This window comes from Rhynchophorus ferrugineus, unplaced genomic scaffold (genome assembly GCF_030347505.1).
Source record: "Rhynchophorus ferrugineus isolate W39M unplaced genomic scaffold, kcgeb_rfMv2 rfM12, whole genome shotgun sequence".
Taxonomy (NCBI): domain Eukaryota; kingdom Metazoa; phylum Arthropoda; class Insecta; order Coleoptera; family Curculionidae; genus Rhynchophorus; species Rhynchophorus ferrugineus.
The window spans coordinates 3,696,485-3,710,172 of NW_027472591.1; the positions used below are offsets into that span (position 1 = coordinate 3,696,485).

General features: G+C 41.0%; 4 protein-coding genes and 4 pseudogenes across 4 annotated transcripts; 4 read left to right on the plus strand and 4 right to left on the minus strand.

Annotated features, from left to right (window-relative positions):
- Positions 1 to 674: 674 nt before the first annotated feature.
- LOC143205591 (histone H2A-like) lies at positions 675 to 1,052 on the minus strand (annotated as a pseudogene).
- A 221-nt stretch (positions 1,053 to 1,273) lies between these two features.
- LOC143205628 (histone H2B-like) lies at positions 1,274 to 4,611 on the plus strand. Its single transcript, XM_076418749.1, has 2 exons — positions 1,274 to 1,318; positions 4,291 to 4,611. Exons 1-2 carry the CDS (start codon positions 1,274 to 1,276, stop codon positions 4,609 to 4,611), a joined length of 366 nt encoding a protein of 121 aa, XP_076274864.1.
- On the plus strand, positions 2,692 to 3,035 carry LOC143205505 (histone H4-like). Its single transcript, XM_076418673.1, has one exon. It carries the CDS (start codon positions 2,692 to 2,694, stop codon positions 3,001 to 3,003), a length of 312 nt encoding a protein of 103 aa, XP_076274788.1. The 3' UTR covers positions 3,004 to 3,035.
- Positions 3,638 to 4,046, minus strand: LOC143205549 (histone H2A-like; annotated as a pseudogene).
- Positions 4,612 to 4,730: 119 nt separating the features above from the next.
- On the plus strand, positions 4,731 to 5,683 carry LOC143205592 (uncharacterized). The gene is made up of 2 exons (XM_076418730.1): positions 4,731 to 5,218; positions 5,260 to 5,683. The coding sequence occupies exons 1-2, from the start codon at positions 4,731 to 4,733 to the stop codon at positions 5,681 to 5,683; spliced, it is 912 nt and encodes a 303-aa protein (XP_076274845.1).
- Positions 5,684 to 10,275: 4,592 nt separating this feature from the next.
- On the minus strand, positions 10,276 to 10,653 carry LOC143205593 (histone H2A-like; annotated as a pseudogene).
- A 1,640-nt stretch (positions 10,654 to 12,293) lies between these two features.
- LOC143205509 (histone H4-like) lies at positions 12,294 to 12,637 on the plus strand. Its single transcript, XM_076418677.1, has one exon. The coding sequence runs from the start codon at positions 12,294 to 12,296 to the stop codon at positions 12,603 to 12,605; it is 312 nt and encodes a 103-aa protein (XP_076274792.1). The 3' UTR covers positions 12,606 to 12,637.
- A 483-nt stretch (positions 12,638 to 13,120) lies between these two features.
- On the minus strand, positions 13,121 to 13,529 carry LOC143205594 (histone H2A-like; annotated as a pseudogene).
- Between the last annotated feature and the right edge of the window lie 159 nt (positions 13,530 to 13,688).

The window sequence follows — 13,688 nt, forward strand, 5'->3', positions numbered from 1 at the left end:
GCAGGTTTATCCTTAAATTGTCACTAGGCCGCCTGAAAACGAAAGGTAAAAGGGCACATTTATAGGCCACCTTCATCTCTGTCCCTATTTAAATTGGTATGCAAGTGCCCTTGCCTTCTAACTAAGTTAGCCGCGGGTCTAACTACGACTGCCTTAAAAACCGCAGCGTATGCCCGAACGAGATTCCCACTGTCCCTACTTAAATTGCTGTGCAACGGCTCTTCCTACTTTTTTACGATTTATGTTATGCACTGACTCTGTCGGCGAAGAGCGGAATAACGAGATAGAACGGGTATCAGGCCTAAACACCTCGTACCCAGGAAGGGAATCAGCACCGAAATCTCGACGTACATTAAAGGGAACAGTTATTTACGAAAGCGTTTCATCCTGCTAATTACTCCCATATATTTTATATATATTTTGCTCCGATCCTGTGATTTCGAAGAACAAGACCTTTTACCAAAGGGCCGATATTTTCACATGGATCCCTGCCAAACCCTAAAACGAAAAATAAAAGTGTAACATTCCTTCTCTCCTGATTCCGACAGAAGTGTTCGATTAAGTGTAGCCTCTATTTTAAATAAAAGGTAAATAAGAATAATATTCTCTTTTTCAACTCTTTCGGTGGTCTTGAAAAGGACCGATATTTGATGATAAAATAGGTTACATTCGTTTTATTTAGTTTTGCTATCTGTCTTTTTAGGTAACAATACAGCTTGGATATTTGGCAGAACACCGCCCTGGGCTATACTAACACCGGATAGGAGTTTGTTCAGTTCTTCGTCGTTTCTGATGGCCATTTGCAAATGTCTAGGGATAATCCTGGTTTTCTTGTTATCTCTAGCGGGGTTACCTGCTAATTCGAGAACCTCGGCTGCCAGATATTCCATTACGGCAGCTAAGTAGACGAGAGCACCGGCCGCTGCGCGTTCGGCATAATTTCCTTTCCTTAAAAGTCTGTGAATACGATCGACAGAGAATACTAATCCCGCTCGGTTAGAACGAGGCTTCGCCTTTCCCTTCACTTTTCCGCCTTTACCACGTCAGGACATTTCACTATCGATTGCTCCTAGAACTCGCTCCCCTTAGAATTAAAATCGGTATTAAAACCACCAACATACTAGCAACGAATTTTATTCGTAAGCCGAACGTATGATCTCGTACGCGACCAATGAGAGGCTAACTCAGATAATAGGCGGGGCTTAGGAGTGTATTTAAGGAGATTATAAATTCTAGGGTTTCCTGAAATTTATTTTGTAATATTTATTTCCAAATGCCTCCAAAAACAAGAGGTAAAGCGGCCAAAAAGGCCGGTAAGGCTCAGAAAAATATCTCCAAAAGTGATAAGAAAAAGAAACGCAAGAGGAAGGAAAGCTCCGCGATTTACGTTTACAAAATTTTAAAGCAAGTTCATCCCGATACGGGTATCTCCAACAAGGCCATGTCGATCATGAATTATTTCGATTATTATGAACGATATTTTCGAAAGGATAGCCGCCGAAGCGTCCCGTCTCGCTCCTTACAATAAAAGATCTACAATCACAAGCAGGGAAATCCAAACTGCCGTCCGATTATTGCTGCCCGGTGAATTGGCTAAGCACGCCGTTAGTGAAGGTACCAAAGCCGTCACTAAATATACCAGTTCTAAGTAAACCAGCCTTGAATATCATAAAGGAGAAAACGGTTCTTTTCAGGGCCCCAATTTAGATAAATAAAAAAAGAAATAATCTTTAAAAAATTCCAGTATATTGTAGTATCTAATATTGAAATACAAATTTTGTTATCAGCAGAATATTGTTATTCTTTGGTTATTAGTCATTACATTACATTAATTCTGAGATAAAAATCTGTAACACTTTTAGTGAAGTGTTTATTTAAATATGGATAAAAGAATATTAATTGAAATATCTTCTTTTTCTTTAATTAAATTTAGGTGGTCTGAAAAGAACCGTTTTTTTTTTCTGTTGCAAAATACGAATATAATTAGTGTATTATAAATGATAGAAAATAAAGTTTAGGCACGTTCGCCTCTATACGTCTGGCTAGCTGAATATCCTTGGACATGATGGTTACTCGCTTTGCGTGTATCGCAGATTAATTAGTACCTTCAAAAAGACTGACTAAATAAGCTTCGCTGGCCTCTTGTAAAGCCATCACCGCCGAATTTTGAAAACGTAAATAGGTCTTGAAGTCTTGAGCGATTTCGGGAACCAATCGTTGGAAAGGTAATTTCCTAATCAATAATTCGGTGCTCTTTTAATAACGACGAATCTCCCGCAAAGCGACCGTCACGGGTCGGTAGCGATGTGGTTTTTTAACGCCACCGATAGCTGGAGCGCTTTTCCTGGCTTCCTGGCGCTTGTTTCCTAGGAGCTTTACCTCCTGTTGATCTTCGCGCAGTTTGCTTGGTACGAGCCATATTTTTAAATTAGAGATAATGAGAATAAGTATCAAACGCAAACGACGGCTACCTCTTTCGAACTGATTTGGTCATAAAATCAGAGAGTCCTTTTTATAACGTGTTATCTAATCTGATTGGTCCGTTTTGTGCTAGTGGGCGGAACTCAATCCCAAGTCTACAAAATCGGGCTGATTGAAAGAAATCGACAACAGTTGTCCGCAGCACTCGTGTTGTGGGCGCGCTACTTATTCGAGATCATTTAATTTTTTTTGTGTTAGGTTCGATAAAATATGACCGGCGGAGGTAAAGGTGGTAAAAGTTTGGGAAAAGGAGGAGCCAAGCGGCATCGTAAAGTGCTTCGTTATAATATCCAAGGTATTACGAAGCCCGCCATCAGAAGATTGGCTAGACGAGGCGGCGTAAAACGTATATCTGGTCTGATTTACGAAGAGACCAGTGGTGTTATAAAAGTGTCTTTGGAAGACGTCATCAGAGATACCGTTACATATACCGAACACGCCAAAAGGAAAACCGTTACCGCAATGGTTGTAGTATACACCTTGAAACGCCAAGGACGTACATTATACGGGTTTGGAGGTTAAGCCGCATAGTTTATTCGCGAACTAACGTGAAACGTGACACTCAAAATTAATTTTACAAAAATTAAACAACGGTTCTTTTCAGAACCTCAAATTTGTCAATATTTAAAAAATTGAAGCTCTATTAGGATTTAAGTATAACCTTATAATCATTACAATCATCATAGTTTTATCTATAATAATAATTTAAGTACAATTCACAGCATTAATGCTGTAATTCCGTATCGTAAACGTGGCCAATATAAAACGGGTAATATCGAGAGATCAACAGAAGAGATATCGATGATGGCCGTTTGGCCCTAATTATTTGAGGGTTTGGATACCAAAACTCTATACTTACTTAATCGACCGACCCACTAATTTATCTTTAATTACATATTTTATATACAAGGCGCGATGTCATAATACGGTTGATTTTACTAAAGGAGAACCGCTAGAAAAATCTTTCACACCCATAAAACAATCTTTAAAATACTTAAACTGTTTATTAGGGTATTTTAAATAATTAGTAAAAGCAAGTTATAATATGAGTTTTAATATTAAATTTCTTTTTTTGTTTTTTTATCTTGGTGGTCCTGAAAATGACCGATAGTTAAAAGGATTTTGTACGACACAAAAGCCCTAAGGCTCATGTAACTTATTTGGTTTTACTATCTGATTTTTTCGGTAACAATACGGCCTGGATGTTTGGTAGAACGCCGCCCTGGGCTATGGTAACACCGGAGAGGAGTTTGTTCAGTTCTTCGTCATTTCTGATGGCCAATTGTAAATGCCTAGGGATAATTCTTGTTTTCTTGTTGTCTCTAGCGGCGTTTCCTGCCAACTCGAGAACTTCGGCCGCCAAATATTCCATTACGGCAGCTAAGTAGACGGGAGCACCAGCCCCTTCGCGTTCGGGGTAATTTCCTTTCCTTAGAAGTCGGTGAATTAGACCGACAGAAAATTGTAATCCTGCGCGATTGGAACGATTCCATGGCCCTTCCCTTCACTTTACCACGTCCGGATATGTTAATCTCGATCGTTGTTAGGTATTGCTCACCTTTAAATCAAAATCGATACTGGAAATTTTTTACAGATCAGCCTCAAATTTTGTTCGCGAGCGAAACTCGATATATTAGACGCGACCAACCAGACTCTAACTCGGGATGTGGGCGGGGCTTAGGAGTGTTCCTTGAAATGTTATAATTTCTAGAATAAAAGGCATTTTTTTTAGTTAAGTATTTTTTGAGGTACTTGGGACGTCCTGATTTTTATTTCGAAATGCCACCAAAGAAAGCCGGAAAAGTCCAGAAAAATATCTCTAAGACCGACAAGAAAAAGAAGCGCATGAGGAAGGAAAGCTATGCGATTTACATATACAAAGTTTTAAAGCAGATTCATCCCGATACGGCTATTTCCAGCAAGGCCATGTCGATTATGAATTCTTTCGTGCACGATATATTCAAAAGGATAGCCGCCGAAACGTCGCGCCTCGCCCATTACAATAAAAAATCGACCATCACGAGCAGAGAAATCCAAACCGCCGTTAGGTTATTGCTACCCGGTGAATTGGCTAAGCATGCCGTTAGCGAAGGTACCAAAGCAGTCACCAAATATACCAGTTCTAAGTAACTTAATTCACATACCTATGTGTATTTCAATATACAACTAGAGATGGATTGGAGGTAGTACTAATCCAGGAACCAACGCCGAGGACACAGGCATCGGAAGGTTGGAAACTCATGAGAAAGATGACGGGAAGCAAAACCCAAATCTGGACCAGAGAAGAAATCCAGTCCTTACTGATAGAGGAGTTGTCAACAAAAAATGTGACAACAATCGCAATAGAGGACGTCTTGATCACAAACGTCTACGAGGAACCAGGCGAGAGGGCACTGAAAAGTTTAGACGAACTCACCGCCGGAATAAACAGATACCGAGGCAAATGGATAGTCGCCGGGGACTTCAACGCAAAACACACGTTGTGGGGAAGCTCCAGAAGTTCACCAAGAGGTGAAGAACTTCTAGACTGGGCAATCAGCCACGGCCTATTGCTCGCAGAAGGAGACTACGCGGTGCCCAGCTTCGATTGTAATAGGGACACAGGGCACATGGACCTCACGTGGAGTAGGGTAATAAACGTGGAAGAATGGAAAATCAAAGGTGGCGAGGAAACACTAAGCGAACACAGATATATCGAGTGGCGAGCGGAAATGGGAAAACCAACCCAAGAAAAAGGGCAAGATGGGATTTCGCCAGCACCGATTGGGATCTGGTCAGGGTGAAACTGGAAGAAATAGAGACCAATATCGGACAAGCAGTAACACACGAAGTGATTGAGGAGCAGGCGGCCAGTCTTCAAGAAGCCATACAGGCAGCAGGAAGACTGGTAAAACGAAAAACCATCATGGTAAAAATTGGCAATGAATTGTGGGACGGGCAGTGTGCGGAACATAAACGAGCAGTAACTGCACTGAAGAGGAGAATAAGAAGAAGCACGGACAATCAACAAATAGTTAATGAGTACAACGAACGGAAGAGAGAGTTTCGGAAAATAATACGAGAAAAGAAAACCGAGCACGACAGTCAGGCGATTAACAACCTGATAGAAACAAACTCGTGGGACGGTATTTGGGAAGCCATCAGAAGAATGGGCATAAGAAGAGGCGAAGTGGTAGCAACGCCTAAAGACGCAACACTGTAGACAAGAGAAGCAGCCGAAAAACAAAGAGTGGAGAAATACCACCCAGCAATGGACCTGGAGGAAACAGAGCGAACTCGCGAAGTCATGAGCGAGGAATGGCCGGGTACGGAGACTGGCGAGGAAGAAATAACCGAAGGAGAAATCGAATCGGTCATAGAGAACATGAGAATACGAAAGGCAGAAGGGGAAAACCGCATACCAAACGAGCTCCTGAAGAATGTCTGGATCTCGAGAAAACACGAGTTCCTGACGCTGTACAGGAACTGTTACAACGCGGGATACTTTCCTAAGATATGGAAAATGGCCAAACTGTGCTGGTTAAAGAAAAGCGACGGAGGCGAACGACCCATTAGCTTTCTACCAACGCTAGGAAAAGTACTAGACAAAGTACTTAATCAGAGATTACAGGCAATGGCGGAGAAAATGGAGCTACACGACTCAAGGCAGTACGGCTTCAGAAAAAACAGGTCAACCGTACAAGCCGTGAGTGATCTACTGAAATGGATCAACACCCGAAAAAGAACAAGGGAAACACGTTCTAATGGTGACGCTGGACCTCCGAAACGCTTTCCACAGAGCAACCCAGGTAGAAATATTGGAAGAACTGCGAAGAAGCAGAATAAATAAGAAAATGGCAAGATCAATAGCCAGCTTCTTGACGGGAAGGAATATCATCAGCAACCAGGTGGCAATGGAAATTGACAAGGGATGTCCGCAAGTGTCAAGCTTAGAGCCAACGCTATGGCTGCTGGGCATGAACAGCTGGTTCCGCAAAGTCTCTGAATCAGAAGTAGGGGACTGCGGAATGAGAATTCAGGCATTCGCGGACGACCAGGTGATTGCTCTCAGCAATAAATACATCAGAAACAGGCTGGACCTTGCCTGGAACAACTGTTGGGAAAATTGCCAAGAAATGGGCCTACGGGGCAGGAGCAGAATAGAACAAGGAAAAGACTGAGGCTTGCTGTTTCTGGAGCAAGAAAAACAGCAGACCACCGACGGTCAAACTTGGCGAAGACATCATCCATGTCAAAGATACAATAAAGTATCTGGGTGTGACAACTGACAGGAAACAGCAGTATATTCAGCACATACAGCTGTTGAGGAAAAAAACAGAAAACAGTGATGTACCGGCTCTGGGGAACACTGCACAGAAGAAGTAACCCTAGGGCACCAGAGGTCATGCGTCAAATATACGACAGGGTTATAAATCCCGCAGTATTATACGGCGCAGAAATATGGGGATACAGGGCCTCGGTGCGAAGGGCTAGGAAAGCGCTAGCAGCAGCACAAAGAACGGCACTGTAAGCAATCACAGGCGCCTATCGAACCACATAGAATGATGCTCTGCAGGTAATAGCTGGAACACCAACCCTATACCTGGAAGCCGAAATCCAGGGGTGAGCTGCTGAAAAATACGGATACCCCAATGGGCCAAAAGGATTAGAACCAAAGAAATTGCCATGGCCATGGGAGGAACCGTGGGAAAATCGGACAAATAGCGTCGGAAACACCAAGATATGGACAGACGCTAGTGCCAAGGAAGGAAAAGCAGGCATAGGAATAGTGATTCGGACAGGAACAAACACCCAAGAAGAGATAAGTCTAAGGATAAAAGACGAATCGAGCTCCAGAGCGGCAGAATTCGTGGCAGTACAGAAAGCCATAGAACTGGTACGGGACAGAAGTCTACCGGGACCAATCACCATTTGAACGGACAGTAGAATGTCCATATGGTGGGCCGAGCACGCAAACACATGAAATAAGGACATAATGCAAATCAAAGCAACCTTGCTAGATTTGCAGAAAGGCGGTAGTGAAATATCGCTAAAATGGTGCCGGAGAATGACAACGGAGGAAATGATAACCGCAGACAGACTCGCGAGAGAAGCCACTGCAAACGAAGAAATAGGACTGAAAAACCACGGATGGATCAGCACCAGAACCAGAACAGAAAGACCAGCTCAGAGCTTTAACAAGCACCAGAGCCATAGACAAATGGTCTACATTTCAAAATATACTACTTACCTGCAAAATCGGTTCTTTTCAGAACCACAATTTAATATAAATTTAAAAAAATTGAATGTTAAACAGTAGCTGACATTTTATAACAACAGAATTTTGAGAAATATATATTGTAGTTATTAATTGTATTGAATTATATTATGTCATTATAATCTGTTATATCGTAACTATATCTGTAAGTATCGTTAAAATAATCATTTTACTAATAATATGGAATAAGTTTTGTAAAATATGGTACAGCCCGAGATTGTTATTTAAAAATAAGGTAAAGTATTCCAAGAGTGACTTCGAAAATATGTGTATTAATTTTTATTACGTTTATGGCTATATGCTAATTAATTTATTTTTCCTAAGGGCAATAGCAGCCTCTTGTCGAAGTTAAATATGGTCATCGCGTTTAGGATTATAGGAAATATAATTAATAACGTTAAACCTGGGGGTATTTGGGGCAAGCCCTCTATCCCTCTATATACAATAGGCAAAAGGGTTAAACGTGGGGCGTATTTGCGTCAAGTCTTCGATCCCCGAAGTGTCGTCATCCCGTAGACAATAGGTAAAATAGTTAAACGTGGGGCATATTTGCGTCACGTACTCGATTTTAGAAGTTTCGTCATCCGTTATACAATAGGCAGAACATTTAAACGTGGGGCGTTATTGCGGCACGTCCTCTATCACCGATGGGTCGTCATCCCTTATACAATAGGCCGCACCGTTAAACGTGCGGCGTATTTGCGACAGGCGCTCTATCCCCGGAGGGTCGTCTTCCGGTTTACAATAGGCTGGACCGTTATATGTGGGGTGTATTTGCGGCACACCCTCTATTCCGGAAATGTCGCCGTCCGGTATACAATAGGCCGAATCGTTAAACGTGGGGTGTATTTATTACCCATTGTAGTGTCAAGTTGTTAATGAAGTTTACCAAAATGACTGAGACGGATTTCGATATTAGGGAATTTCTCGTCTTCCATTGTAAAGTGGAAGACGTTGCCCTTCCAAGCTCATCTGCTTCTGTAGACTCTAATGACTAGGACAAACAAAACAGCAACGTTACATTTTTCGAAGCACCAGCTACAATTATTATTTTGGTCGAATATATTCCTACACAGTAGAATAAAACATAATTAACACAAGTTGTTACTAAAGCAAATTTAATTAATACATTAAAATCAAATCAAATTAAAACATTATTATTGATATAAAGAGGCGGAGCGAGATATAAAGTGCGGTACGAATACACCTGCTTTGTAGCCCTTATAACATATATAGACCTGTATTCTAAAGGTTTACATTTAGTACCCATTGTAGTGTCGATAGTAGAAGTCGTTAGTGAAGTTTGCCGTTCTAAGCTCATCTGATTCTGTCGATTCTCATTGCCAGGACAAACGAAAGAGAGGGATACATTTTACCAAGCACCAACTACAATATTTAGAAGAGTTCAAAATGATCTCTAAATAGGGAATACTAAAAAGGCAAATTTAGGACGACGTTTAAATGTGTCTGTACTGCGTATCAAGGTCTTGTTTCAGAACAGGCGCAGGAAGCGGAAGAAGCTTCAAATCGCCAATATCGGCATTTTGGCGACCCCACCAATTCAGCATCAGTATACATATCAGCACTTATTTGTGCCTTTCACCAACAGACTCCAGACAGAACTGCTGAGCGATCAACAAAATTCAAGTGTACCTGTGTCTAACGGTCTTGTGTGCAATCCTGACAATTTGTCACCAAATGATGAGTTGGCGCAATAGCACACTAATATGTAAGCAGGGGAGGCACGACATATTACATCATGGTTTTAGCATTAGTGACACTAGTCACTAATCTACTCTAGAGGAAATACAAATATGTCGTGCATGCTAAATTCCTGCGGTAGTGTTATCGCAAGGATATTACGCAGGTTTATCCTTAAATTGTCACTAGGCCGCCTGAAAACGAAAGGTAAAAGGGCACATTTATAGGCCACCTTCATCTCTGTCCCTATTTAAATTGGTATGCAAGTGCCCTTGCCTTCTAACTAAGTTAGCCGCGGGTCTAACTACGACTGCCTTAAAAACCGCAGCGTATGCCCGAACGAGATTCCCACTGTCCCTACTTAAATTGCTGTGCAACGGCTCTTCCTACTTTTTTACGATTTATGTTATGCACTGACTCTGTCGGCGAAGAGCGGAATAACGAGATAGAACGGGTATCAGGCCTAAACACCTCGTACCCAGGAAGGGGATCAGCACCGAAATCTCGACGTACATTAAAGGGAACAGTTATTTACGAAAGCGTTTCTTCCTGCTAATTACTCCCATATATTTTATATATATTTTGCTCCGATCCTGTGATTTCGAAGAACAAGACCTTTTACCAAAGGGCCGATATTTTCACATGGATCCCTGCCAAACCCTAAAACGAAAAATAAAAGTGTAACATTCCTTCTCTCCTGATTCCGACAGAAGTGTTCGATTAAGTGTAGCCTCTATTTTAAATAAAAGGTAAATAAGAATAATATTCTCTTTTTCAACTCTTTCGGTGGTCTTGAAAAGGACCGATATTTGATGATAAAATAGGTTACATTCGTTTTATTTAGTTTTGCTATCTGTCTTTTTAGGTAACAATACAGCTTGGATATTTGGCAGAACACCGCCCTGGGCTATACTAACACCGGATAGGAGTTTGTTCAGTTCTTCGTCGTTTCTGATGGCCATTTGCAAATGTCTAGGGATAATCCTGGTTTTCTTGTTATCTCTAGCGGGGTTACCTGCTAATTCGAGAACCTCGGCTGCCAGATATTCCATTACGGCAGCTAAGTAGACGAGAGCACCGGCCGCTGCGCGTTCGGCATAATTTCCTTTCCTTAAAAGTCTGTGAATACGATCGACAGGGAATACTAATCCCGCTCGGTTAGAACGAGGCTTCGCCTTTCCCTTCACTTTTCCGCCTTTACCACGTCAGGACATTTCACTATCGATTGCTCCTAGAACTCGCTCCCCTTAGAGTTAAAATCGGTATTAAAACCGCCAACATACTAGCAACGAATTTTATTCGTAAGCCGAACGTATGATCTCGTACGCGACCAATGAGAGGCTAACTCAGATAATAGGCGGGGCTTAGGAGTGTATTTAAGGAGATTATAAATTCTAGGGTTTCCTGAAATTTATTTTGTAATATTTATTTCCAAATGCCTCCAAAAACAAGAGGTAAAGCGGCCAAAAAGGCCGGTAAGGCTCAGAAAAATATCTCCAAAAGTGATAAGAAAAAGAAACGCAAGAAGAAGGAAAGCTCCGCGATTTACATTTACAAAATTTTAAAGCAAGTTCATCCCGATACGGGTATCTCCAACAAGGCCATGTCGATCATGAATTATTTCGATTATTATGAACGATATATTCGAAAGGATAGCCGCCGAAGAGTCCCGTCTCGCTCCTTACAATAAAAGATCTACAATCACAAGCAGGGAAATCCAAACTGCCGTCCGATTATTGCTGCCCGGTGAATTGGCTAAGCACGCCGTTAGTGAAGGTACCAAAGCCGTCACTAAATATACCAGTTCTAAGTAAACCATAAGCCTTGAATATCATAAAGGAGAAAACGGTTCTTTTCAGGGCCCCAATTTAGATAAATAAAAAAAGAAATAATCTTTAAAAAATTCCAGTATATTGTAGTATCTAATATTGAAATACAAATTTTGTTATCAGCAGTATATTGTTATTCTTTGGTTATTAGTCATTACATTACATTAATTCTGAGATAAAAATCTGTAACACTTTTAGTGAAGTGTTTATTTAAATATGGATAAAAGAATATTAATTGAAATATCTTCTTTTTCTTTAATTAAATTTAGGTGGTCTGAAAAGAACCGTTTTTTTTCTGTTGCAAAATACGAATATAATTAGTGTATTATAAATGATAGAAAATAAAGTTTAGGCACGTTCGCCTCTATACGTCTGGCTAGCTGAATATCCTTGGACATGATGGTTACTCGCTTTGCATGTATCGCAGATTAATTAGTACCTTCAAAAAGACTGACTAAATAAGCTTCGCTGGCCTCTTGTAAAGCCATCACCGCCGAATTTTGAAAACGTAAATAGGTCTTGAAGTCTTGAGCGATTTCGGGAACCAATCGTTGGAAAGGTAATTTCCTAATCAATAATTCGGTGCTCTTTTAATAACGACGAATCTCCCGCAAAGCGACCGTCACGCGTCGGTAGCGATGTGGTTTTTTAACGCCACCGATAGCTGGAGCGCTTTTCCTGGCTTCCTGGCGCTTGTTTCCTAGGAGCTTTACCTCCTGTTGATCTTCGCGCAGTTTGCTTGGTACGAGCCATATTTTTAAATTAGAGATAATGAGAATAAGTATCAAACGCAAACGACGGCTACCTCTTTCGAACTGATTTGGTCATAAAATCAGAGAGTCCTTTTTATAACGTGTTATCTAATCTGATTGGTCCGTTTTGTGCTAGTGGGCGGAACTCAATCCCAAGTCTACAAAATCGGGCTGATTGAAAGAAATCGACAACAGTTGTCCGCAGCACTCGTGTTGTGGGCGCGCTACTTATTCGAGATCATTTAATTTTTTTTGTGTTAGGTTCGATAAAATATGACCGGCGGAGGTAAAGGTGGTAAAAGTTTGGGAAAAGGAGGAGCCAAGCGGCATCGTAAAGTGCTTCGTTATAATATCCAAGGTATTACGAAGCCCGCCATCAGAAGATTGGCTAGACGAGGCGGCGTAAAACGTATATCTGGTCTGATTTACGAAGAGACCAGTGGTGTTATAAAAGTGTCTTTGGAAGACGTCATCAGAGATACCGTTACATATACCGAACACGCCAAAAGGAAAACCGTTACCGCAATGGTTGTAGTATACACCTTGAAACGCCAAGGACGTACATTATACGGGTTTGGAGGTTAAGCCGCATAGTTTATTCGCGAACTAACGTGAAACGTGACACTCAAAATTAATTTTACAAAAATTAAACAACGGTTCTTTTCAGAACCTCAAATTTGTCAATATTTAAAAAATTGAAGCTCTATTAGGATTTAAGTATAACCTTATAATCATTACAATCATCATAGTTTTATTTATAATAATAATTTAAGTACAATTCACAGCATTAATGCTGTAATTCCGTATCGTAAACGTGGCCAATATAAAACGGGTAATATCGAGAGATCAACAGAAGAGATATCGATGATGGCCGTTTGGCCCTAATTATTTGAGGGTTTGGATACCAAAACTCTATACTTACTTAATCGACCGACCCCTTAAACTGTTTATTAGGGTATTTTAAATAATTAGTAAAAGCAAGTTATAATATGAGTTTTAATATTAAATTTCTTTTTTTGTTTTATTATCTTGGTGGTCCTGAAAATGACCGATAGTTAAAAGGATTTTGTACGACACAAAAGCCCTAAGGCTCATGTAACTTATTTGGTTTTACTATCTGCTTTTTTCGGTAACAATACGGCCTGGATGTTTGGTAGAACGCCGCCCTGGGCTATGGTAACACCGGAGAGGAGTTTGTTCAGTTCTTCGTCATTTCTGATGGCCAATTGTAAATGCCTAGGGATAATTCTTGTTTTCTTGTTGTCTCTAGCGGCGTTTCCTGCCAACTCGAGTACTTCGGCCGCCAAATATTCCATTACGGCAGCTAAGTAGACGGGAGCACCAGCCCCTTCGCGTTCGGGGTAATTTCCTTTCCTTAGAAGTCGGTGAATTCGACCGACAGAAAATTGTAATCCTGCGCGATTGGAACGATTCCATGGCCCTTCCCTTCACTTTACCACGTCCGGATATGTTAATCTCGATCGTTGTTAGGTACTGCTCACCTTTAAATCAAAATCGATACTGGAAATTTTTTACAGATCAGCCTCAAATTTTGTTCGCGAGCGAAACTCGATATATTATACGCGACCAACCAGACTCTAACTCGGGATGTGGGCGGGGCTTAGGAGTGTTCCTTGAAATGTTATAATTTCTAGAATAAAAGGCATT